Source organism: Brachyhypopomus gauderio, chromosome 5, assembly GCF_052324685.1.
Source record: "Brachyhypopomus gauderio isolate BG-103 chromosome 5, BGAUD_0.2, whole genome shotgun sequence".
Classification (NCBI taxonomy): domain Eukaryota; kingdom Metazoa; phylum Chordata; class Actinopteri; order Gymnotiformes; family Hypopomidae; genus Brachyhypopomus; species Brachyhypopomus gauderio.
The window spans coordinates 795982-822500 of NC_135215.1; the positions used below are offsets into that span (position 1 = coordinate 795982).

At 42.6% G+C, this 26519-nt stretch overlaps 3 protein-coding genes across 8 annotated transcripts in view; 1 reads left to right on the forward strand and 2 right to left on the reverse strand.

Moving 5' to 3' along the window:
- Positions 1 to 180: 180 nt before the first annotated feature.
- On the forward strand, positions 181 to 14358 carry scyl2 (SCY1 like pseudokinase 2). 2 transcript variants are annotated; one of them, XM_077004710.1, is made up of 19 exons: positions 181 to 337; positions 1695 to 1732; positions 2713 to 2908; positions 3179 to 3336; positions 3842 to 3986; positions 4235 to 4384; positions 4682 to 4903; positions 5325 to 5441; positions 6019 to 6144; positions 6402 to 6578; positions 7142 to 7264; positions 7350 to 7463; positions 7693 to 7825; positions 8407 to 8525; positions 8702 to 8802; positions 10491 to 10569; positions 11101 to 11190; positions 11451 to 11570; positions 11733 to 14358. In XM_077004710.1, the coding sequence occupies exons 3-19, from the start codon at positions 2732 to 2734 to the stop codon at positions 12360 to 12362; spliced, it is 2781 nt and encodes a 926-aa protein (XP_076860825.1). In that variant the 5' UTR covers positions 181 to 337; positions 1695 to 1732; positions 2713 to 2731; the 3' UTR covers positions 12363 to 14358. The 2 variants fall into 2 exon arrangements, with proteins under 2 accessions (XP_076860825.1, XP_076860824.1); XM_077004709.1 differs by lacking the exon at positions 1695 to 1732.
- A 481-nt stretch (positions 14359 to 14839) lies between these two features.
- LOC143514007 (uncharacterized) lies at positions 14840 to 23973 on the reverse strand. 5 transcript variants are annotated; one of them, XM_077004714.1, is made up of 19 exons: positions 23953 to 23973; positions 21641 to 21760; positions 21430 to 21553; positions 21162 to 21312; positions 20925 to 21033; positions 20709 to 20793; positions 20379 to 20493; positions 20115 to 20220; positions 19962 to 20040; positions 19333 to 19447; positions 19051 to 19156; positions 18898 to 18976; positions 18269 to 18383; positions 17987 to 18092; positions 17834 to 17912; positions 17222 to 17336; positions 16954 to 17059; positions 16801 to 16879; positions 14841 to 15724 (listed from the first exon to the last, which is right to left on the reverse strand). In XM_077004714.1, exons 2-19 carry the CDS (start codon positions 21651 to 21653, stop codon positions 15715 to 15717), a joined length of 1692 nt encoding a protein of 563 aa, XP_076860829.1. In that variant the 5' UTR covers positions 21654 to 21760; positions 23953 to 23973; the 3' UTR covers positions 14841 to 15714. The 5 variants fall into 5 exon arrangements, with proteins under 5 accessions (XP_076860831.1, XP_076860829.1, XP_076860830.1 ...); XM_077004715.1 differs by lacking the exon at positions 23953 to 23973 and adding an exon at positions 22121 to 23310; XM_077004712.1 differs by lacking the exon at positions 23953 to 23973 and adding an exon at positions 22098 to 23310.
- Positions 23469 to 26519, reverse strand: part of LOC143514008 (zinc finger CCCH-type antiviral protein 1) — a 7964-nt gene continuing 4913 nt past the window's right edge. Inside the window, exons 4-9 of the mRNA XM_077004717.1 lie at positions 25433 to 25568; positions 25125 to 25245; positions 24909 to 24990; positions 24629 to 24740; positions 24149 to 24257; positions 23469 to 24016 (exon numbers count right to left, since the gene is read on the reverse strand). Of these exons, the coding sequence (XP_076860832.1) occupies positions 23955 to 24016; positions 24149 to 24257; positions 24629 to 24740; positions 24909 to 24990; positions 25125 to 25245; positions 25433 to 25568 (622 nt within the window). The 3' untranslated portion in view covers positions 23469 to 23954. The remainder of the gene's footprint in view (positions 24017 to 24148; positions 24258 to 24628; positions 24741 to 24908; positions 24991 to 25124; positions 25246 to 25432; positions 25569 to 26519) is intronic.

Genomic DNA, 26519 nt, shown 5'->3' on the forward strand with positions numbered 1-26519 from the left:
TTTATTTGTGTTATGGCCATTTTATGTCTTAAGCTCTTAAACCTGCTACTTTTATAAAAGTGTCCATAAATCTGGCCATGCGTAAATATATGTGTATCAATTATGTGTTACTTTTCCCCCTCTAACGTCATATTTTACTTGAGGACTTTTATAAAAGTCCTCAAGGAAACGAAGTGTAGCTCCGCTCTGTTTGTGGGTTTACAGAAAGGTGCTTCACAGGTGTCTTCATGTATCGCTAGTGGTCTCGGTTGTGGGTCGCTGCCACTAATAATAATATTCGTGACTACAAAACCCGACGTGGACGAGACGTTTCGCGGTCACCTCGTTACGGACAAGGGTGAGAACGACGTGCTGATAAAAAACATTGTAGTTGTGTGGCGTCTCGGTCCGGCTAGCTGAGAGGCTAGCCAGTTTCGCACCGATTCAACGACGTTGACGCTAAGCTAAGCTGTTAGCGCGAAACATTAGCGCAGTTTCGAGCGCGCGAGGCACTGAATGCGTGTACCAGCCTGGCGAATGCTAGTTATAAAATATAATTAAATTGATACGTGAGCCGTTGTTTCGTCTTCGGTGGGTTAAAACATCTTTAAACTTTCACACTACTAAGTTAGCTAGCTGTCTCGCTAGTTGACGCCAGCTAGCTGGACGTAAGCAGCGCAGAGCGCGTCTTCCCTAGCGAGCACACAGGGTGTAGCTGTCATGTGTGGGACACTCACCAGCTTATGATCACCATGTTTTAAGTGCTTTAGACGTTTGTTCAAGCTATAGAGTATATCTACATGGCTACTGCACCTGTGTATGGTATAAATGTGTGAATAACAGTAAGATTTGGATAAGATCGGGTTCATCTAGTACACCTCTGCAGTGACACACCAACTTTTCAGGTGTGGAATAATAGAGAGAGCCTAGGTGAGTTTCCAGGATGTATTTATAGATCACTTGTATTTGCCAACTCAACCTGACGGTGACTGCAGCCAACAGGTGTCAGTCTGGCATCTCGGTGAGATGCTTCATGGACCTGCAGTCTCCTTTCTCAGGCCTTCTTTTCTATTCAGAATCTACACTAGGACTCGCCAATGAATGATGAAACGTATCAGTGACATTCTAGCTGTTTCCACTCCTTTAAAAGTGATAAAACACAAGCCTCTACATAAAGATGAAATGTGTTCATCATTGTAAAGCACCCAAGTAACATGTATTATACATTGCGTACACACACACACACACACACTGTTATCTGAAACTACATATTTGTCCCCCCTAATTGTTATATGTGCTATGTGTGTTATTTCACAGTTTTGTAGCTGTCTTAGATTGTAAATGGTTGTTGTTTATTGAAAATCTCAGACCTGAGATCTGAATTTGGCCCTCCAAAATGGTTTACCAGTTTACAGGATCCTTGCTGTTACAGCAGTGCAGTAGATGACTGATTTCACTTTGAAAAAGGCAGACACAGATATCATTGCTGTTGACTAATTTTGAGGGCTATCGTTACTTCATTGTAGTTCATTTTCAGAGTTAGCCTATTAGAACTGTGTGCGTTATATTTCAAGATTGTGTAAAGAGGGGCGGCATGGTGGTGTGATGGTTAGCACTGTCGCCTCACAGCAAGGCGGGCTGGGTTCGGTTCTCGGTCTGTGCTGCTCTGAGTGGAGTTTGCATGTTCTCCCTGTGCCTGCGTGGGTTTTCTCCAGGTACTCTGGTTTCCTCCCACAGTCCCAAGACATGCATGGTAGGTTAATTGATCACTCTAAACCACCCGTAGGTGTGTGTGTGTGTTGGCCTTGTGGTGGAATGGCGACCTGCCCGTGGTGTACCCTGCCTTCGCCCGGAGATGCTAGGATTGGCTCCAGCCCCCCCCCGTGACCCCGACTAGCGGGATTAAGCGGTTCAGATGATGGATGGATGGATTGTGTAAAAAGACTCTTGTGCCAGCTTTTCTGCTATTTTCTTACCTACCTTACATTTATCGGCATTTGGCCTACACTGTGATGTCTCTCAACACTAAAATCCTCCCTGCAATAACAGCTGCTGCTGAATCTTCTGATTAAATTGTGAATGTGAACAATTTTGACAGATGTGAATGAGCAGTAGTGCAGTTCAGCACAGGAAACAGGTGTGTGGCGGTGTGACTCAGATTTTAGGGCCCACCTGCAGCCCCAGCAGAAAAGAACGTGCACTGAAATAATATTTGTCTTTTGTCCACCTCTCTTATTCTCATTGTTATCTTTTGGGCATGAGATCACTTGCTGGGGCATTCATATTGATTCTAGTGTTTTTATATGGCCATTATTTCTTTATAACTCTCTGACTGGTGGGTGGGTGGGTGGGTGTGTGGGTGGTGGTGGTGTGGGGGTGGTAGACTGTGAGTGAGAGAACATGCTGTATATGCACAGGCGAGGTCATTGGCTGTACAAAGAGGTTTGTGACTGCGCTCTGTTGATGAGCTCTTCAGCAGGACTGTGGGACTGGGTGCAGATGACTTGTCATTATTGCAGGAGTGGTTTATCACTCAACACATAAACCACAGTGACTTAGTTTTCTCTTCTTTTACTTTCTGGACACTTTACTTGTTAGTCAGGATGAACTTGCTGGGTTATTTTTAGCAGGCCTTGAGAGAAAAATGCTTAACGGTTGTTTTGGACACTCGGTGAATCATGTTACTATAAAGAAACAAACAAGTAAACATGCATAAATAAAAAATTCTTGTAGGTTGACGGCCGGCTGAACTATGGAGTCCATGCTCAATAAGCTAAAGAGCACCGTCACCAAGGTGACGGCTGATATGACCAGTGCTGTGATGGGTAATCCAGTGACGCGGGAGTTTGAAGTGGGTCGTCACATTGCCAGTGGGGGACCAGGGATGAGCTGGAGGGTCTACGATGGCACTAAGAAATCCACCAAACAGGCAAGATAACACTCGTATCCGCTGTGGCTTCATATGTCAAATACATAGGAAATACGCGTTTTGTTTACAAGGACACGTGATTCAGTACAGTACATCCTCTATTTCAATGTGTAACTGTTTATAACATTGCTTTTGTCAGGAACAGGTAATTGTTCATTTTTGAAGTAATTATGAATAGCTTCTTCTGCACAGCTTGTTGAGTTTAGCTTTGCACCGCCTTACTATTTAGTATTTTTATAATTTTTATAAAACATTTGACCTTTTCGACAGGAAGTAGCAGTCTTTGTATTTGATAAGAAGATAATTGATAGATACCAGAAGTTTGAAAAGGACCAGATCATAGATTCACTTAAAAGAGGCGTTCAGCAGCTAACCCGTTTACGACACCCGCGCCTTCTTACAGTCCAGCATCCTTTGGAGGAATCAAGGTACACACACACACACACACTACATGAATAGTGTACATTTGTGTTATGAATAGAAGTCCTTCTGTAGAGCTTCATTAAGAAATATGTATTTTTTTATACAGAGTGTGAGTGAGAGTGAATTTGGTATAGAGCTCTGTTGGTTAGTGTGCAGTAAAGCTTCAGTTCTCCAGTATTATATATGCAGTTGCCCTGTGGGTAGAGTCTCAGTATTTGTTCAGACTCAGCCATGCTCTTGGGAAGAGCCTTTAAATAATGCATGTATGAAAGCGAGAAAGTCTGAATAATTGTTAAATTTTTTACACTTTTACCCGATACTTAGATAAACTGTATTTGGGGTTTAATATATCATTTCATCAGTGTTTCAGGCTGTAACTATGGTTACTGTAGTTTTGTTTCTCTCTCTCTCTCTCTCTCTCTCTCTCTCTCTCTCTCTCTCTCTCTCTCTCTCTCTCTCTCTCTCTCTCTCTCTCTCTCTTTTCTCTCTCTCTCTCTCTCTCTCTCTCAGGGACTGTCTGGCATTCTGCACAGAGCCAGTGTTTGCTAGCCTGGCTAACGTGCTGGGCCAGTGGGACAATCTGCCCAGTCCTGTTCCCACAGACATCAAAGATTACAAACTCTATGATGTGGAGACTAAGTATGGCTTATTGCAGGTGAGTTGAAACTGAGAATCCTCGCCGAACTCCAGCAAGATCAAAAATCCCCTTTTTTCTCCTTGAGGTTTTTCTGTTATTGTCGGTTTCGATTTTAGGAACGTCTTTGGTGACCCCGACACTGTCTTAGTTTCAGCTGGTACTCAATAAGACACAATGTAGCAGCTCGTCCATGGTCTCTAGCAGATGGTAGAACCTGCTGCTCTCATCTTCTGTAAGGTGAACACCTTCTCCTCCTCTATCCGCAGATCTCCGAGGGCCTGTCCTTCCTGCATAGTGGTGTGAAGATGGTCCATGGTAACCTCTCTCCAGAAAACATCATCTTGAATAAGAGCGGAGCCTGGAAGATCATGGGCTTCGATTTCAGCATCTCCTCCAGCAACCCATCTGATGCTGAGGTCAGAACCAGCACAAAGTCCCCCCCCCCCCTCGGTACCCTGGGGGAGCACTTGTGCAGCTAGGGAACAAAGAATAAATAATTGAATTAAAAAGGCGTAACAAGATTATGCAACTTGCCTTTCTTGGCTTCTTCAATTATGCAACCCTGTTTGTGTGTGTGTGTGTGTGTTTGTGTGTGTGTGTTTGTGTGTGTGTGTTTGTGTGTTTGTGTGTTTGTGTGTTTGTGTGTTTGTGTGTTTGTGTGTGTGTGTGTGTGTGTGTGTGTGTGTGTGTGTGTGTTTGCCTTTATGCCATAGCCCAAATATGTATGTAAAGAGTGGGACCCCAATCTACCCCCTCTGTGCCTGCCTAATCCTGAATATCTGGCTCCGGAATACATCCTGTCCGTCAGCTGTGACTCCGCCTCTGACATGTACTCACTGGGCGTGGTCATACATGCGGTGTTCAATGAGGGGAAGCCAGTCTTTCAGGTCAACAAGCAGGACATCTTCAAAAGCTTCAGCAGGCAACTGGACCAGGTGAGTGTACGTACACATACTAAAACACACTGTGGACTGCAGTACATTATCTTGTCATTTATAGATCATCAAAATGGTAGCATCTGCAGTCTTAAAACCACTTCATGTGATTTTGTAAATGTTTCTACAATAAAACACCAGACACTTAAAATTGATTTAAAATCTTCCCTTAATAAAAATGCCATCCCACGTATGTTACCGTGTTCTCTGACAGTCTGGTCATATTCGGCTTTCCCGGGTTTGAGTTAAGTGACCAGTTCCCTTCAGAGTTCTTTGTTGTCTTGTGAGAATTAAAGTTGCAGGTGCCCTGCAAGATGCCTAATTACAAATGCAAATCAGATTTGGCTCTGAAATGAGCAGATGTCTTGGCCTAATTACTGCAATCCCACATTGACCAGATGATGTTCACGTTTTTGCTTAGTTGAGTCGACTGAGTCCGTCAGTCCTGAGTCGGATCCCCGAGGAGGTGCGAGAGCACGTGAAGATGCTTCTGAGCGTCACGGCTAACGTGAGGCCCGACGCAGACCAGATGACCAAGGTGAGCACGTGCACCTCAGCAGGACTACAGGTGTCCGACGGCAGAGGGACGCTGATACAGGCTTCACCTGTACTCCTCTGAATCCACTTGGGAGGGGCTTGGTATTGGTTTCTGTGGAATCAGGTGTATTATCTAAGGGGTAATATTTAAGCAGCTGGTCATTATTATGAAATAAACCTCTGCCAGAGTGAATATTGCCCAGGATGGGTTTCTTTTACCATAATGACTGACCTGTATTTTCTCATGTATTACATGGATAATTGCTAGCACAATTAGTAACTAATAATAAGTAATGGTTTAATTTGTCATCAGAGATACATATTTAACAATGGCAATTTCCTGGTTCAGAAATACCTCAGAATGTATTATCAATCAGAATTAAGTGTTATTCAGAACCTGTAAAAAAGTAGGGTGATCGTTAAAATGATGCAGTAGTGTGATGATCCAGGGCTGAAGTCAGACACCTCAATATATTATGTAATTCATCTGGGAACTGCAGTGTTCTGTTTCCTCTCTACTGGCCAGATTTCAGAGGTGTGTGTGTGTGTGTGTGTGTGTGTGTGTATGTACTCTTCAGATCCCTTTCTTTGACGATGTGGGAGCAGTCACCCTGCAGTACTTCGACACGCTCTTCCAGAGAGACAATTTGCAAAAGTCGCAGTTCTACAAAGGCCTTCCTAAAGTCCTGCCCAAGTTGCCCAAGGCAAGAAAGAGTAGCTGTGTCAAACACTTTGTATAGCTTTAGCATTTTAGAGTTTTTTTTAATCTTCATTTTTGATATCCATAGTCATAGCAAACCCAGCACGTTATATTTATATATATATCGACTCTTAAATCCAGTGCTGTCGTCTGCCCTTTGTTCTTCGCTGGGTCCTCAGATCTCGCTGTTGTGTGTAAATCTTTGCTATATACGTTGCGTTTGCTGTCCACTGAGCCCGGCCGCCGTCTTGTGCTCCCCAGAGAGTGGTGGTGCACCGGGTCCTGCCTGCTCTCACCTCCGAGTTCGTCAACCCGGACATGGTGCCGTTCGTGCTGCCCAACGTGCTGCTCATAGCGGAGGAGTGCACCAAAGAGGAATACCAGCGGCTCATCCTGCCCGACCTCACGCCTGTGTTCAAGCAGCACGAGCCCATCCAGGTACACGCAGGTGCACGATCACGATCGGTCTTCTGTACCTGTACAGGTAGACACACTCCCACAGACATGCTGAGGCCAAACAGGCTGATGTTGAATCATTGGGCAAGCATGATTTTTGCAATTGATGATAACTGGTGTGTTCTTAATATACACTCTGGCATATACAAACATACACACACACACACACACACTGTCTCCACTCATCCAATCCCAATGCCAATCTGGCCTAAATATACATGATTTCTCTTGTTGGGTTTTTTTTCATGCTGTCAGGCCAGCAACATGGTGAGTTTTTGTTGTGAATCTGTCGTTTGCTCTGTTGTGATAGTTTCCTCATTCGTACTGCAGTTAATTCAGAGCGTTGCCTAATGGCTTTAGTCACATTGAACTAAATCACTTGTGTGTCACCACCCACTGGATTTTCCTCTCGGTTCAATACAAATCCATTCTGACCTGACGCAGCATGATTGCTCCATGTTCCTGCTCCGTGTAGTGCACAGACCTTTTTTTTTAAAGCAGTCCTCCATCGATCCCCTTTCCCTACTGTCCTCTCATGCACTCAGATCCAGCTGATATTCCTACAAAAGATGGACCTGCTTCTGACCAAGACGCCCCCTGAGGACATCAAGAACAGCGTCCTCCCCATGGTCTACAGAGCAGTAGAGGCTCCATCCATTCAGATCCAGGTCAGTAAATCTAGTCAGTACAACGTTACCGGGACAGCTGTGTACTTGCATGTTTGAGACTCTTTTTCTTTCTTTCCTCACACAGGAGTTGTGCCTAAATATCATCCCCACCTTTGCTAATCTGATCGACTACCCCTCCATGAAGAACGCGCTTATCCCTCGTATCAAATCAGCCTGTTTACAGACCTCCTCACTAGCTGTGAGTCCCCCCCCCCCCCCCCCCCCCCCCCCCCCCCACACGCTTTCTACCAACTCCATCTCTGAATCCTATGTCAGACGCTTAGAAGGATTCTCATCATAGCCGTCCTGTTAACCAAAAATATGTATGGTTTAACAAGAACATGTATACATTTGACATTTTTTTATCATATTTGTGGTGTTTATGATGTGCCTGCTGTGAATGTTTGTGGATTTCTGATTTTCCGTAGGTGAGGGTGAACTCTCTGGTGTGCCTTGGAAAGATTCTGGAGTATCTTGATAAGTGGTTTGTTATTGACGAGATCCTGCCATTTCTACAGCAGATACCTTCCCGGGAACCAGCTGTACTCATGGGCATTCTGGGTAATGTTCTAATATAACTTAATATCAGTCAAAGGCTGTGACAGTCTGTTATTTATTCTAGTGAAGATATTAGCGTTCACAGTGACCATCATTACACCTGTCTTTGAATGTCTGCAGATGAATCTTATCACACTATGGCATATTAATTGTCAGGTGGGTTTGCTGTCTTGGCTGCAGTGAGAACTAATCAACACACTGAAGCAGCTTGGCTTGCCTTGCTATAGTATCACAGGTCTGAGGCTAAATGTAACATCAATCTGGATATTGCAAGTGACGTCTATCACGCCCCCACTGAAGCGTTTCCAATTTATTTTCTCATCCTAGTGCTAAATAAAACTACTGGTGTGTAATGCACACAGCCTGCTAAAAAAAAGGATGGAATACAAGAACTACAGCAAATCCAACAAATTTTTTTTAGTTTATGTATAATGGTGTGTATGAAAATCTCATGTGACCACAAAGTGGTCAGGCAGTTGTAACCCTGACCACCTGTGAACCCACGACTGATGAATGGTGCATGTTCAGTGACTTCAGTGAGCGGCGAGTGGAATTGCGGTTAGACTGTGTGTATTTTCTTGCAGGCATCTACAAGTGCACTTTTACCCATAAGAAACTAGGCATCCCAAAAGAGCACCTCGCAGGGAAGAGTTTGCCTCATCTGGTCTCTCTTAGTATCGACCACAACCTGAACCTCAACCAGGTGAACACATTCACAACACATGCGAAAGCCAGTTGAGTTTGGTGGGGGTGGGGGGTGTAAATATGGGGTGTTGTGCAACATAAAAGCATGTTTTAGTACTCGTTTGGTCAGCATTAAGCCCAGTCCTCCCCAGCAGTGTGTCACAGGCTCTTTGACACCCCCCCCGTGTGTTCTAGTTTAACTCTTTCATGGCCGTGATCAGAGACATGCTCAGCCGAATGGAGGCGGAGCACAAGACCAAGTTGGAGCAGCTCCACAGCATGCAGGAGCAACAGAGGTACCTGTTTCACACTCCCTCTCTCTCTCTCCCCTTCTCTCTCTCTCTCTCCTCTTCTCTCTCTCTCTCTCTCTCTCTCTCTCTCTCGGTCTCCCTGTCTCTCTCTCTTGTTTGTCTATCTGGTGTTATTTGTTGCCCTCATAAATGCCACATCCAGTACAATTATAAAGTTTTCCTCACCTAGAACATTACCTTCTGTAACTGAACAGCACTTCCATTTTTTTTTTCCTCTTGGCTTGATCATGTGGAATGCTCTGCTGATCACAATCATCCGTGCCTTGTTTCCTACCATAGGAATGTCTGGCCCCTTTATAACTCCAGCACCCCTAAAAATAACAAGTTAAAAGTCTTTTTGTAATGGAAGTTTGTCTCTAATAAGCTGAATAATGTTAAAACCATAGAAAATATATGATTAAATCTAAAATAAAAAATCATCACCAATGGTATGATTCCCTTTCGGTTATCTGGCGTTTTTGTTTATCAAGCGGGCGTGGGGTGGGTTGAAGGCTAAACCAGATTGGCTAGGCTGGTTGGCTAATTCAATCCCAGTGTTCACTTAAGTGTCATTTCATGATTTAAATGGTATTTTCATCCAGAGGAATGGGTGCATATGTTTATTGGACTGTAGGTAAGACACAGAAGAAGGCATTTTAGAAAAAGGTCTGAGGAGTTGGGGAGCTAACAGAAAGGAAAGCCTTCATGCTACACCTCTATCACACCTCTATCACAGCTCTCACATGGTGAAGAGATCCATCAACCTTCACGAAGCGGTAGGCTAGCTACAGCCATTGCTATAGCAACGGCTTTGACCCAAATTTTTTTGCGCCTGGCCAATAAACCTCGCGTTTTATGATGGCACTGGTGGAATCTGTACACCTGTGCGTCTAGTGTTTTTATTAATTACTCATATTTTCTATTGTACTTCAAAGTAGGGTTGTGTTTTCTGTGCATGGTCTTCAATACTTGCACATCTTTGTGTGTGTGAGAACACGTGATGGTTTTATTCAATGGAGAAGGACTGAGCTTAGAGGTCCCTCATCAGCGAGGAGAGGCTGTCGGCACATAGATGGCCATGGTACCCATGGTCCTGGGCCTGCTTGGTATCCATGGATGCTGATTTAGCATCTGTCTACTGATCTCGACTTCTTTATAAGTAACACAATATTCTGTGCTATCATGGTGACTACTTGCATGACTCAACAACAACTCAAAAATATGCTGTTTGGGCAGTTTGAGCAAAAAGATAAAGCACAGAAATATCCTTAAGCCTTTGGTTGCTTGTATAACCCTGATCGAGATGAATGTTTTCCATATTAAAACCAAGATAGTTACGGTATGAATGCTATTGTATCTACTCTATATGCATATCGCTTCTCCCCCAAGCCAAGGGCACACCCGTCTTTGCATGACAACATTCTGCCATGTGAGCTTGAGCAAAGTGTAACATGACTCCTCTGTGACATCCGTGGGCCCTGACTTAGCATCCTACTCTTAGTCATAGCAGTAGATAGTCCTTTAAGAAGCACTTCAGTGTTAAACAGGCATGTTCTTGTACAAGTATGTCAACCAGTTTACTAAACCACTATTGGAAAAGCTTTTTGTTTGCATATAAAGGACAGACCATTGTGAGAGTGTGACAAGTAGCCTGGGCTGACCATTTAGATTGAAACAACTGTTGTGTGTCCCAGGAGTCTGAACCTCACCAATCCATTGAACCCCTCAGAAGAGACAAAGACCAGCCCAAATCCACCCAGCCAAATTCGAGATGTGAGTTCTGTTCTGGCTTTCCTGTTCGATCTGTATGCGTTGTGTTGTATATTGTATTGTGTTGTATTAAATGTGCGACAATGTCTGAGCGAAAACGAAATTCAAGACTGAAATAGAACGGAGAACATGTATGAAGGATTACTGTTCAGCTCGTCACGAACGAACTTACTGATTCTGTTTTTGAGAGTGTTCACAATAGGTAGGTTAGCTTTAGTTCACAAAATAAGCTTTCATTTGCCATTACGTTTGCATTGCAAAACGTGTAGGGGAGGGGTAAAAGACATCCGCCTTTATAGCACAGGATGAAGCTTATGCAAGTTTCATCCAGGAAAAGGACCTGATGAAGTTACGATGAAGCATTGCGGAAATGTATGTAGCTGCTGAAAAGTCTGCAATTATTCATCCTTTGTCCATGCAAAACTCACAAGACCACCATTAAGTACTGGGCTCCCCTGTGGTTTTTACTGTGTTACTGAACTCTGTAATGTGCGTTCAAGATGTTTGACACTTTGCTTTGTGGCTGGGGGTCAGATCGACGAGATCTTTGGCGGGAGCTCGGCAGGTGGCGGTGTGAACGGCAAAGAGAACGGCTCTTCCTCTGTGACCTCTCACCCCTCCAGAGTGAGTCCATCTCTCCCACATCACAGTGGCAGCAGGGACATACACGGCCATTACGCAACATGTACTTTACCACAGTTAATCAGCAAAACATGTGGAGAGCTATTTACAAAGGAGAGTGGATGTCTTCACAATGGGTTCATAATGTGCTAGACATGTGACATTAGGGGCTAAACATCTTTCCAGTTTCCACTTATGAACATATGGTGTATAAGCTTTATTCCAGAGTCATGGTTGTCTTGTTATTGATTGTGTGTATAAAGGTTTCTCTGACTCTGGAGGAGAAGCAGCGTTTGGCTAAGGAACAGGAGCAGGCTGCCAAACTAAGGAATCAACAGCCTCTGGCACCACAGAGTGTCAAACCTGCTGCGAGCACCACGCAGGTCTCTATTACACACCCACACACACACACACAACGAGCACATACAAAAAGGGAAACATGGTTAGTTCTTACATAGCATGTAGGCTTTCTTGAAAAATGAGAAATGTTGTGTAATGTTTAAAGTCCTACTACGTCATTGGTAGACACAATTTTTCTTCCTCAGGCAAAGGACCTGACCAGCAGCCTATTGAACAACATGACCTCACTGAACAACCTCTCTCTGAACTCTGGTCCTCGGACAGCGCCCATGCAGACTGGCGCGCTCTCTTCGGGCTTTTCCACCGCATCCACTATGGGCAGCATGGCCCCCATGAGCAATGGCTTCAACTCCCCAATGGGCTTCAACAGTGGGGCCATGGCAATGAGTGTGGGCGTGCGGCCCGCCAGCCCTGGCCTGTATGGGGGAATGGCCTCCACCACCAGCACACCGAACTTCAGCGCCCTCGCGCAGAACCAGAACAGCAAGCCCCCTGACATGTCTGCCCTGGACTCTCTCTTCTCCGCTAGCAAGCCCAAAGTCAGCCTGAACCAAATGTCCTCCAAGCCGGCCTCGGGCCCCGGGGCGCCTTCCCCCTGGCTGAGCCAGTTTGGTACGGCCCAGCCGACTCAGACAGCAGGCATGCATTCAACGCCAGTAGGGATGACGGGAGTGCAGGCTGGATTTGGAATGCAAGCGAACCCGTTTTTCAACCCCCAGAACTTCTCGCAGCCCGGCTCTGCCCCGACCATGAACACAGGAATGCTGAAACAGAGCACGTCGGTAAATCACGATCTGAAAGACCTCTTCGGTTAAAAGTTTGATGCACTTTTTTCTTTCAATTTGCCCAGCGACAGGAAGTTGTAAATGAAAGACACCGTCAGCGAAACCAGATTTCTGCGGGGTTAATGAGATCAGTGTAGTCCATCTTTAAGGGACTGTTACTTAATTTTGCTTTCAATTTGATTTATTTAGAGTTTTGAGTGTATTTATTGTGGTGGACCTTTTGTTGAACAACAGTCGATCAGAAGATGGCCACCAGCCTTACTTGGGCAGGCTCATGCACATTCCCACCTGTCTGGAGTCCCTGCTTGAGTCCTGCACCCTGGACATCAGCGTGTCGCTTTGGTTTGTTCACTTATTACGTACGGGTGCGCGACATTCAAAGAACGAAACATTCTCCGCTAAATGAAAGCGTGTCGATTGCGTTTTAATCCAGCTCTCCGTGGTGACGTCCCTTCATCCCTCAGATTCAGTGTATTCCTGTCTCTTTTCTGCTGTACACTAAATCTCACAGCACTTCCGGGGTCTTGTCACAGTCTCATCATGTGTAAGGTGGAGATGCTTTTGTACTGAGTAAATGTCTTGGTGAGAGAGAGAGAGCTGTCCCTGTGACACTAGGAATGATGTGTGTGAGTGATTTATCTAGATGTCTGTGTAAGAGAATCTTTTTTTGTGGTGGTTGCCATTATTATTATTAGTTTATTATTTTTTGTATATTAGACTTCATGCAAATTGCCTAATGGAGTGTATGTAATCTGTTGCAGTCTGTAAAATGTATGTTTTGCACTGAAGGTGCACAAAATGTGATGGAGCTGAATGCTTTTGTTTTAACTGAAATGTATGGAAGCATTTATATGATGGAGTATTTGGAGGAAATCCATATTACTGAAAGTGCTTAGTTAGTACATCGATAAAGCATCATGGTCTTTCTCCAAATCATGGTAAAATGGCTGTAAATTGGGATTACAGTATTGAGAACCTTTTTGGACTTTAGGAGCTTCCTTAGAAAGGTGGTGTATGTGCGTTTGTTTGTATCTGTGTTTGTCCAGATGGTTTCTTCTTCTTTCTAAGTAGCTCATGTTCTGTTGTTGAATTGCACATCACTGCTTATACCTGTCCTGGAGCTTATATGAACATAGCACTGGGACAGATTTGGCAGTGGGTTAAAACTACTTAAGACACACAGACCAACTTAATCCTTTATTCCTCCTCATGACCAAATAGATAGCTGCAAATGGTGAGCCACTCTTCTAGAATTGTGTATATTTACATATCATACAAATGAAGTGTATAGTATATTGAGATTTATTTGATTTAATTTAGGATTTTTTAATAAATGATCTCAAGATGAGTTTCACAAAGGAGACCTCTGGGTGGGAGGGGGCGCTTATGAAGAGAGGTGTGCAATATTAGGTATTTGAAGGGTTTGTAAAATTGGCTTGCTGTGAATGAGTGAACTAACACATACAGTTTTCATATATGGAAAGTGTTTGGGCCCTGGTTTCAATAAATCAGTTATAGACTGGATAGTCATGAAAACAGTTGCTTGAAAAAAGAAAGTTAAAAGGTAGGTCATTGATTTAATAGGTAGGTCTATGGTGTATGATGTAGTCCATGACCTGTGCTGGAAACAAGAAATTAAAATGATTGATTTGTAAATCAAAATGGTTTCCCGATGGAAAGCAGGACTCTCATATGACCCGGTTCGATTTGCCAATGCTACTAATTTGACATCTAAATAAAACGGTAATCAAAGCCTATTCTTTTATTAGAATCTTTATATTCTACCAATGTAATATGTGTACAATGTGGCATCTTTGTGAACTTTGTATCGTGTTACGAGATTGTATTGTCTGAAGATGAGAGTTTGAAAATCTGTAAATATTTATCAAAATACAGATGCTGACTTTCTCTTTAAAGTCGTTTGGTCACTTTGTCAAACAGATTGTGTGTAAATACAATTGCATTATATATTTTTAGACACATTTGATGAATAGCCTGAAGGTTTAAATAAAGCTCTTTAAATGATGTTGGAAGGTTGAAGAAGTTACTGTCTTTTGATAATATTAAACTTACTGATTCATGCAGTTCTTGGAAAAATGGGCTGCTTCAGAACGGAGGCTGGTACACCTACAGCCCACAAGTGCTTACAGAGTCGTCCTGCAGTTAACCTGCTCTTTGTTCTCTATCCATCCTCTGTGTGTCTGACAGAGCATTTCTTAGTGTTGCAAAGCGTTAACGATCAAAGGTGTTCTTGCAGAAGTGCATAACTTGGTCTTGTGATCGCGATGTCTGCACCTCTCATCAGTATAAGAGATATGTTTAATTTACTATGTCACACTTAAATCGTACTCAGTTATTCACAGTGTGCACTGCCTGTGCATATAAAATGTTAGAGGTTAAACATGAAGTGGAACAACTGGATAAATCTAACAAAGGGTCATATCAAACCTGACAATGTAAGGACATTACCATTAACCACATTGCCAAATTCAGTAACAATGAATGATACTTTTTATTTATCTAATACATTAAAACATGGGAGCATACACACATATGGTTAGCTGTGTAAAATATGTATGGAAACAGAGGCATATGTTTTTGCTAAAAAGCTAATTAGGCTTTACCCTGAACAATCTGATTAACAGTCTGCTCCTCTGTTTATTTCTGTTTTTGGAGACAATTTTCTCAACAGAATGTGCAAACGATATAAAATAAAGCAATATTTTCTCAGATGGCAACAGGATATCTCAATACAGTAAATATTTGGTAACGTGTGGCAGGAATGTTTGGTGTGCTGTATGAGCAAACAATGAGATAAAGCAATATTTCCTTCTGTCGTAACAGGATAACTCAGTTAATACAGTTAGGTCAGTTTGAATTACAATAAATGCAGTTTCTTGAGAAAGACCGATGAGTGTTCATCAGAGAAAGCATAATTTTGTGCACAAAATTTTTATTAAAATGTATTAAAAACCCTCATCATCTTCAACCAAAACAAAATGGCAGTGCCCTTCACCAACAAGCTACAACAACTTTATTATCTTTAAACTTTTATATGTTTAAAGGGGCAGTAGTGCTGGTGGGGGCTAAATGTATTGCTAGTCAGCAGAGGTAGTGAGCAGTCAGACGTTATACAATCACTGGGTAAAGGCTTTTGGCCTGGTCCAAAAAAGGCTTTTGAAGTGTTTGTGAGACACATCATTGGGGCAGACGACAGACAGGCGCCTTCATTTGAATGTTCGTCTGGATCACTGCTGCAACAATAACAACTTAGCACTCATGTCCACGCTGTAATTACGTGAGAAGTGGAGTTGGTAGTGAACATCTCTGTCCTGAAGCTCATACTTCCTGTGATGTTCTGGTAGTCCTGTGTCTCCATGTCCTATGTGGTGCTACACACATAAGAAATACTTCATTCACAGCGCAACTGACCTTTTCATGGCTATCAGCATCAAACTGGTACCTTTAGTTTGTTTGAACATATATTAGCTGCAAACTGTTGGAGAGGCTCTGTTAATATTTAACATTTGTTCTGAATTATTTTGCCAATGCATCAAGAAACATTATTCCTCTTTGACATCAACTTTAAGGGCGTACTCACACTAGGCTCTGTGATCCGGGCCCGGGCACGGTTGCCTGCCGAAGCACGGTTCGTTTGGCTAGTGTGAGCGCTCCAACCGTGCCCGGGCCCGGATCAGTTAACCGTGCTCGGGCCCGCTTGAAGAGGTGGGCCAGGGCACGATTCATGTGGACTCGGGCACGGTTCGCTTCTAGTGTGAGCGCTATCCATGCCCGGGCCCGCTTGGTGCCTCGTCTGATTGGTTCATTTCGCTGGAACTCAAACATGACGTCAGTGATGCGACGCTCACGTTAAACAGTCATAGCGGCAAAGCGATTAGCAGACAATCGTTGTGTTAAATGATCGATAAATCTGTGCTTGCACCGTGTTTCTGCACTCCCAAAACGACTCCAAAAATACAATAAAAAGAGAATCGTGAACTCCATAGTGTTGTGCGAGCGCGCTTTTTTTCCAAATAAAGTGGCGTTGTGATGACGTAAGCGTGCTCGGGCCGGGTTGATGAAGCCAGTGTGAGTGCAGGCCAGAGGGGGAGTGGGGAGGGGGGATAACCGGGCCCCAGCACGGAACCAGCAAACCGTGCCTAGTGTGAGTATGCCCTAACATAGCCTTTAATGTAGTCTTTCTAGTGTCAGTTCTCATCTTTGTGCTGCCACTGAATTTGAGACAGAGCACTGGGGACATCACAGAACAACTGGGGACATTTGTTGGTGACTTACCAACAAAAAATGTTCAAAGCCTAAGTGAGTCTTGGAGTTGTTCACAGTTATTTATAACCTCAATCAGATTAATGACCCACGATTTTTTTAGGGAGACTTCTGAGCAAATTTCATAGCATAATGCTCATTGTGTAGGCTACACCATGCCCTTATAGCAGTGGTGAATTCATACCTGCTGTTGTATTGATTTCTTCCAACTGACCGCCGGACGTGTCTCTTTGTTCCAAACACGATGTTGGTCTGATACATTCCTGAGGGAACGTATATCATTATTAACATCAGAATTGTTTAAATAAGTCTGTTACTGCATTCTTATGAAACTCACCATTGAAATCTAGGGTGTAAGAGTTTCGTCCAGCTGTAAAGGTGAGCTGGCCATGCGGGTTGAGCTGATACTGCTTCTCTATGTCAACACTGTCCAGAGAAGAGCTCTATGGAAACATGTACAATACTATGGATCCTATGGAGAACTCTGAATCCAGCCAGGACCCTCACTGAGACTACATCTTTCTCCACTATGAGCTATTAATTAAGAAACTTGAGATAGTGAGTGGTGAATATGCATCTCTGTCTGGACATGTGCATTCACTCACTGGTTTCTGATACTCCATCCAGATGCCTTCATCAACCATGAATTCCCAAGTGACCCCTATGGATGAATTTATGGAGGATGTGGTGGACAATGGAGATGAGGTATCTGTAAATGAACTGCACAACAAAACAAATTTATTTTCTATTTGGAACTTTCTCTCACCTTAAAAACATCAAAGCAACCAAAAAAAATTATGATTCAGAGCAAGAGTCAAGATTGGAGGGTCACACAGTCATTTATAACCTTAATCAGACAAAGGACCCGTTAGTCTTTTAAGCAGACTTCTGAGCAAATTTGTTAGCTTAATGGTCATTGTGTAGGCTACACCAGGCCCTTTTGTCATGATCACCCTCCCCATTGGGAACCGAAACGCCCTCATATCTTTGTTTTGTTTTCATTTCCATTCTTGTTTTGGTCTGTTCACGCCCCCTTGTTTCAGCCCCCACCTTGTGTAATTGATTTCAATTATGTCTAGTCTAGTTCCTTGTTGAGTTGTAACCTCAATCAGATAAATGGCCCACAAGTCTTTTAAGGAGACTTCTGAGTAAATTTATTAGTATAATGGTCATTGTGTAGACTACACCATGCCCGTATAGCACTGGTGAATTCATACCTGCTGTTGTGTTGATTTCCTCCAACAGACCGCTGGACGTTTCTCTTTGTTCCAAACCTGATGTTGGTCTGATACATTCCTGAGGGAACATATATCATTATTAACAGCTGAACTGTTTAAATAAGTTTGTTAGTGCATTCTTGTGAAACGCACCACTGAAATCAAGGGTGTAAGAGTATCGTCCAGCTGTAAAGGTGAGCTGGCCATGCGGGTTGAGCTGATACTGCTTCTCTATGTCAACACTGTCCAGAGAAGAGCCCTGTGGAAACATGTACAATACTATGAATCCTATGGAGAACTCTGAATCCAGCCAGAACCCTCACTGAGACTACATCTTTCTCCACTATTTTTCCACTATTTTCTCCACTTCATCAAGAAACTTGAGGTAGTGAGTGGTGAATATTCATCTCTGGCTGGACATGTGCATTCACTCACTGGTTTCTGATACTCTGTCCAGATGCCTTCATCAGCCATGAATTCCCAAGTGACCCCTATGGATGAATTTATGGAGGGTGTGGTGGACAATGGAGATGAGGTATCTGTAAACGAACTGCACAACAAAAATATAATTTCTGTTTGGAACTTTCTCACGGTGACAGCTCCGGACCCCTCCTTGTGGGCGTGTCGTTGTGTCGTCTGCGTGCAGTTATGTCCATGTTTGTAGTTCCGTGGGTGTGGATCGTTAGTGAGCGTGTTCGTTAGTCTCACCTGTGCCTTGTCTTGTGATCACGGGGGAATGTGTTCAGCACCTATTTAATGTGTGTTCGCGCAATGTCTCGTGCTCGTCTGTGTCTAAAGTTCGTGCCTGAGTGAGTCTCTGTTTAAAGTGCTTGCGCTATCGCATCGAACTTCACCTGCATGTTTCCATTAAATGTGTATGTTGCACCTAAATGTTTGTCGTCGTGCCTGCCTCCTCCGCACGTCACAATATATATATACACAGTAATTTATAATCTCAATCAGATTAAGAACCCACAAGATTTTTAAGATTTCTGAGCAAATTTCATAGCATAATGCTCATTGTGTAGACTACAACTGTCTGTATAGCACTGGTGACAACATACCTGCTGTTGTGTTGATTTCTTCCAACTGACCGCCGGACGTGTCTCTTTGTTCCAAACACGATGTTGGTCTGATACATTCCTGAGGGAACGTATATCATTATTAACACCAGAATTGTTTAAATAAGTCTGTTACTGCATTCTTATGAAATTCACCATTGAAATCAAGGGTGTAAGAGTTTCGTCCAGCTGTAAAGGTGAGCTGGCTATGCGGGTTGAGCTGATACTGCTTCTCTATGTCAACACTGTCCAGAGAAGAGCCCTGTGGAAACATGTACAATACTATGGATCCTATGGAGAACTCTGAATCCAGCCAGAACCCTCACTGAGACTACATCTTTCTCCACTATTTTTCCACTATTTTCTCCACTTCATCAAGAAACTTGAGGTAGTGAGTGGTGAATATTCATCTCTGGCTGGACATGTGCATTCACTCACTGGTTTCTGATACTCTGTCCAGATGCCTTCATCAGCCATGAATTCCCAAGTGACCCCTATGGATGAATTTATGGAGGGTGTGGTGGACAATGGAGATGAGGTATCTGTAAACGAACTGCACAACAAAAATATAATTTCTGTTTGGAACTTTCTCACGGTGACAGCTCCGGACCCCTCCTTGTGGGCGTGTCGTTGTGTCGTCTGCGTGCAGTTATGTCCATGTTTGTAGTTCCGTGGGTGTGGATCGTTAGTGAGCGTGTTCGTTAGTCTCACCTGTGCCTTGTCTTGTGATCACGGGGGAATGTGTTCAGCACCTATTTAATGTGTGTTCGCGCAATGTCTCGTGCTCGTCTGTGTCTAAAGTTCGTGCCTGAGTGAGTCTCTGTTTAAAGTGCTTGCGCTATCGCATCGAACTTCACCTGCATGTTTCCATTAAATGTGTATGTTGCACCTAAATGTTTGTCGTCGTGCCTGCCTCCTCCGCACGTCACAATATATATATACACAGTAATTTATAATCTCAATCAGATTAAGAACCCACAAGATTTTTAAGATTTCTGAGCAAATTTCATAGCATAATGCTCATTGTGTAGACTACAACTGTCTGTATAGCACTGGTGACAACATACCTGCTGTTGTGTTGATTTCTTCCAACTGACCGCCGGACGTGTCTCTTTGTTCCAAACACGATGTTGGTCTGATACATTCCTGAGGGAACGTATATCATTATTAACACCAGAATTGTTTAAATAAGTCTGTTACTGCATTCTTATGAAATTCACCATTGAAATCAAGGGTGTAAGAGTTTCGTCCAGCTGTAAAGGTGAGCTGGCTATGCGGGTTGAGCTGATACTGCTTCTCTATGTCAACACTGTCCAGAGAAGAGCCCTGTGGAAACATGTACAATACTATGGATCCTATGGAGAACTCTGAATCCAGCCAGAACCCTCACTGAGACTACATCTTTCTCCACTATGAGCTATTAATTAAGACACTTGAGATAGTGAGTGGTGAATATGCATCTCTGTCTGGACATGTGCACTCACTGGTTTCTGATACTCCATCCAGATGCCTTCATCAGCCATGAATTCCCAAGTGACCCCTATGTATGAATTTATGGAGGGTGTGGTGGACATTGGAGATAATGTATCTATAAATGAACTGCACACACACTCAAACACACACACACACACACACACACACACACACATACACACACACACACAAAAAACATTTTTTACCATTTGAAACAAAGTAAAGCAGCTACATTCTTTTTTACTAATTAACATTTTAAAAATAATTAACCATCTGTTCTCTGTATAAGTATTTTCAGCAGCAGATCATTTTAAATACGGGTCCGTTTGTAACTAGGGTACCTGTCCACAGCACCTATAGATTTAAATTTTGGACGTCTCCTCACTTTTCTCCTCATATCAGTTGACTGTCGGGTTTGGGTCATGGCTTTAAAACAGATGGAAAGAAGCAGATATCACCGTTAAACTTTAAACATATTTAATGAACCTATAAAATGTAAAAAAAAACAATAAATAAATTCAAAAACAAAATTATTTTTGTCCCTGGGGTAAACATACCAGAGAAGTCAATTGTATAGGCAGTGGTTCCTACTGTAAACTGGAAGGAACCTCTGGGGTTAGTATTATACCACTGCTCTAAAATTTGGCTGTTTACTGAAGATGTACCCTGGAGGAGAGACAAGCAAATTTGTTACTTGCAGCAGTGATTTCCCTGACAGATTTTGCCTTGGCTTAATTTGTCAACACCAACAGTGTTATCACGTGCAGTGTGTTAAGCTTGATAACATCCCTTACCTGGGTTCCGTATTCCTGCCAGTGTCTGTTGTCTTTGAAGTACCATCCCATTTCCTGTGTCTGGCTGTAGGAGATGAACACCTGTCTCTGAACACGGAGTCCAGCAAAAGGCCCTCTGACTGTCATGGCATCAAAGTCAATATAAAGTGACCTGTTGAATTATTGCAAAATGCACAGGAGATCATTTATGTCAGTAACATTTAACATCAACATTACCTGCTGGAAATCCAGGACTGAGTTTGAGAACTAATGGAAAATACATAATCACCCCAAGTGAGTGTTAATGGTCATGCCTCTAGCTCCTGGCTGGCAGTAGTTAGATTCTATTATATGGTCATTACAGATTGAAAACCACTGTTGTCCATCAAACAAGCGCCACTCGTACTGCTTACCTATGAATATAAAATTAATATATTATTAATATAAAAAGTAATACATTTAGTGAGCATGAAATCCTCCATTTGTGTATATAGTCTTACCAACAGCATTCATTATGATGAGGATGCCCTTCTCGAAAGGTCTTTCCGATTTGAAGAAAGATTTGACACCTTCCACAACAGTGCCCAAATGTAGACAGTATAACTACGCAATCGTCAACCCTGTTAATACACACGAAGCTCCATATTAAGGGACATTTACAGTATGTAATTAGGCTACAGCATTAGAGACATTAGAAAATATCTTACTTAAGGATATTCAGAAATATGTTTCCGTGTCTTATTACTCGTCAGAAGAAAACAACAAACATTAACAATCAATAGTAACCCCAAGAATGTAAAGCTATAAAGCACCAGGCAACATGGTAATTTAACGTCTAGGCTACTATTTAACGTGTTTATAGGCTAAATACCTTAATCATATAATAATTTAAATACTGGTTTAGAGTAACACTAATTACATAAGTAAAAGTCTAAAGAAATTAATAAACTTACGTACACTTCGACAAGCAGTATAAACACCTGATCGAAACTGGTGAGCTTTCCTTTCAGTTTTCTTTCCGACGAAGCTTCCATAGTCTGACCATTAACGCCACCTCAAATACAAAACATCTAGCACGCATTTTCCCCCTCATCCTTACGTAAATTGCTAATATTTTGAGATAATAAATGATTATTTTGAGATACTAAGTCATTATTTTGAGATACCAACAGGGTCACATTCGAGTCGGTTCGGCATATACATATAGGCTGGGTGAGGCATGTGTGACTTTTAGCACGGTGTTTTTGCTGGGTGGGGGGTAGAATGAACGACTACGTTCGTGTAACGTGTTGGCATTATTGTCTTACAGTTACGAATACTTTTGGCTCAACTTTGACTCGTAGCTAGTCCTCCAGTTTACGAAACACCGTGAACATTGACTTAGTATCTCAATATACTGACTTAGCGTCTCAAACTATCGCCTTAGTGTCTCGAAATGACTTATCTCAATATACTGACATAGCGTCTCAAACTATCGCCTTAGTATATCGAATATCTCGAAATAATGACATATTGACTCAGTATCTCGAAATAATGAGACAGCAATTTACGTAATGATTAGAAAAAAACATCGTGCTGGATTTGCTATTTTAATTTTAGGTGGCATGAATGAGCTTCCATAATGAAGTATGTGGGAAAAAATCATTTTTTAAACATAAAACATTTAATTCGTAACATGTAGGCTTTTAATTTAAATGGCCCACTTTCATGTTTTCAGAGGTGTCAACGAAGTACAAATAGCCTACTTCGTTTGACACCTTTGCATGTTTTTCATAATATGGTTGAAGAACGAGCGTTTTTTAAGTGTTGTTCACCCAACTACTCAGCACAGACGCATGCATAAATTTGGATTAATAAGGGATCTGAATAAGTAAAACTACATAGGCTACTATAGGTACTAATTTTTCCTTAGTATAGTTTTTATATATAAAAAAATAACCTTTTAAATGTAATTCACGTTATTAATGCATTATTACCTTATTAATTCACTCTATGGGGTTTATCTTCTAATGGATTAACTGTACGGTAGGAGGATAGTAATTGCAAGGAGAACAGGCCTGTGGGGGTATGGATGGTTGTAACTGGGTTATTCTGTTGGCACGCAAGACACTACTGTGTTGAAATAGCTACTGGGTTATTCGTTGCATCCACCTGTGCTTTTATCACCGTTGTGGTAAAACAGTTGTCCCAGCAAGAGTATCTTCAATAGTATCTTAACACATACAGCGGCTCATCTATAATAATCTCTAATTATTTAACCATATACTTTAGTCCATGTAAAATAAGACTGATACACAGGTACTTTATGACCTACTTTTACTACTGAAGTAATTCCACACATGGCCATCTTTATTTATAACTCTATAACAAACACATCATATTCTACAAACTTCACAGACAGCATTTCTTTCCGAGTCACACCATTTAACTGTATGGACAATGGACTGTGGACACACTGTGAGCCCAAATGGATCAAGAATGTGCTGAAGAATATATAATGAGTCCAACAGTTATTCCAAGTAAGCAGTGAAGGTTAGTAAAAAGGCAGTATTCATCGGATAATAATGAATTACCATTAAAGCTTTCAAATTCCAAATAAGAATTGTCAATATACATTCAATAAACATAGAAATTCAGTTTCTATGTGTACTGTATCTATGTTTAACAATCACAAATATCTATAGAAACAAGTAGTTTCAAATAATGCTACGTCACCATAAATATTGCATCATATAACCATCCCTGCTTATTTATAACCCTCATTGAGTGCAAAGGTCATGCATGTGACCCTTGAACCCTGCTGTGAGTTTACCATCACTGAAGCACACGACGGATCTTACGAGTGCCGTGTGTTTTCTCATTGGTTTGCCTCATTCCTGTTGGGGGGGGGGGGGGGGGGAGTCAAAATTTATCATAGAGTATTTCAAAATGGTAATACATCAATTATTCCTGAAATGTACAAGTTTCCTTATTATTTTATTATGCTTTGAATATTTTCTCTGACATACTTGAGAAGTCCAGTATGTATGGATCTTCATTTACAGTGAATCTAATTGAGCCCTTGGGGTTACGTTGGTATTCCACCTCGATCCCTTCACTTGATACTGAACAAGAATGCTAAAGAGAAGGAAATGGGGAAAAAAACAGAAGAGAAAGAAAGAGAGAGAGAGAGAGAGAGAGAGAGAGAGATATTGTGTGTATTGTGGCAGGGCTTGTAATGTATTTCTTCCAACTATAGCCATCATCCCACCAGGACAGCAGAAGCTCTGAAGAAACTTAAACATTCATTTTGAATCCTTGGTTAGAGGACACCAGTGGAGAGCGCCACTCACATTTCTCAGGTATTATTTGTATTAGCATGATTTTTAAAGCTTTTATAATGACAGAAATCTGCGGGACAGAGCAGGATTTCACTGTGTACTTTATATGTCAGAGCCAGGGGTGCGTGTGTGTGTGTGTGTGTGTGTTTTTTTTAGAAGAAGCCGTACTTCTTTCTTGAAAGTGTGCCAGCGATCACCATGCCCACTGTACTGCCACAGCGGAGTCTTCTTAGATGAAGACGCTGATAAATTCCTTATGGCGTTTTTCAGTGAACTAACTCTGCAGAGACAAAGGTCAAGTAACAAAGTCAGACAAATCAGTTTGCTAAGACTATACAAGATAATACCAGATATGACTGATATGAAGATGGATGTTCTAAGAGTGTCTGATTGTAGTGTGAGATTGTTTTCAGATCATGTGACTGTGGGCTTCAAGAGCCAAACCTACATGCCACCCTGAACTGGTTCATATTTAGGACGACGTCTGATCCTCCTCCTGTGTCCGCTGGTCAGGTTTGTTTGCAACATGTCTGTTAACACACACACACACACACACACACACACACACACAGACACACATACAGGAGTGCGTGATTACGGGCCTCTCGAGCTCTATAATGTTCTTTACTGAATTGTGCCATTCAAATCTCTAAAGTGGACACACCTTTAAACCCAATCTCGTAAGTGGTGGAGTCGACGCGGAATTGCACTCTTCCGTTCCTGTTTTTCCGGTATTCTTGTTCCAGTTTGGAGCTACTGACTGAGCTGGCCTTCCCCTTTGAATCCTGCAAATATGTCCAAAACATCAATAATCTCTCATATAGACGCATCTTTCGTGTCGCTCTGAAACACATCCGGCTGCAACGTTTTAGAAAGAAGTGAATCCCAGAAAAACAAAGAACAATTAGCAAAACACTCCTGACTTCTAGACTTCAAGTGAAGTGTCTGTATGTTTGCGTTGGAGCGACCGACCTTCTCTCCGTACTCGGACCAGCCGTGGTTGCCACGGTAATGCCACAGCCACTCGGTCTGTGGGGAGTCCTTCCGTCTCACACGTAAGTTCGTCTTCTTCAGAACGCGCATCTTAGTGAAGTCGATGGACACGGCGCTACACATGGAAACACAGCAGAGTAATGGTTCGCCACTACAGTGGTCCGTATTTATTTTGAATGAATTTGGTCTCAACGCAATTGACACGATTTTTTCCACGAGGAGCCATGGTGCGGGAGAACCCATATGTCCGGACGGAAAGTTCTCATCGGGATATGTGTTTGACTCGTGGGGGACCTGGCGTAGTTTGTGTCTTGCGCCTCTCTCCCTGGAAGATGTTGAGGACGTGTTCTTATTTGGAACTTTGATCGCAGTGGCTCTGCTGATTGGATTAGGCATTGCCCTGGGGTATCGGGAAATTAAAAGAGTGGGGTCAGTTATCGAACGCCCACGCTAAGTGCCCAACATGATTGATGCGGTGGGTAGAGCTGTCGGAACACAAACTGTGACTGTTGGTAGATGCTTGGAGTCGATCGTGGATGGAATCAATGCTCTACGTGTGAAGTTGGATCAGTTGGGAGACAGCTGACTTAAAGTCAGGAGTTTGTGTGCTCAAACGCTCAAGGACGAGCTCCTTGCTAAATTCTTCATTCTTCTTATCTGCATTGGCGCCCAAACAAATTTCTCCCGGAAGGTCGTCGTCTTGGTTACCTGCTCCTACCCCCCACACAGAGACTGTCAGAGATGGCTCTCGCCTCCCACCATGAACTTTGACACAAACTCTGTGCCAGGCTCCTGGCACCTCCTCCCTATCTGAATGGATCACGCCTCTCACTGCTTACTGTCTGTGTTATCAGTGCTTGTAAGTGCTATGGAGATTTTTTGTGTGCACACAGACTGTTGTCCCGTTGTGAGAATAATCTGTGGTCATATTTTTTTTGTCTCCTCCTAATGTTTATCTCTCTATGTTTCTCCCTCATTCTGTGAAGCCGGCGGTGCACTACGTTGCAGCGGCCGCTCTGAGTTCTGGTGCTTTAACACTGCAGTTTAGAGAAACACAATCTCGTTC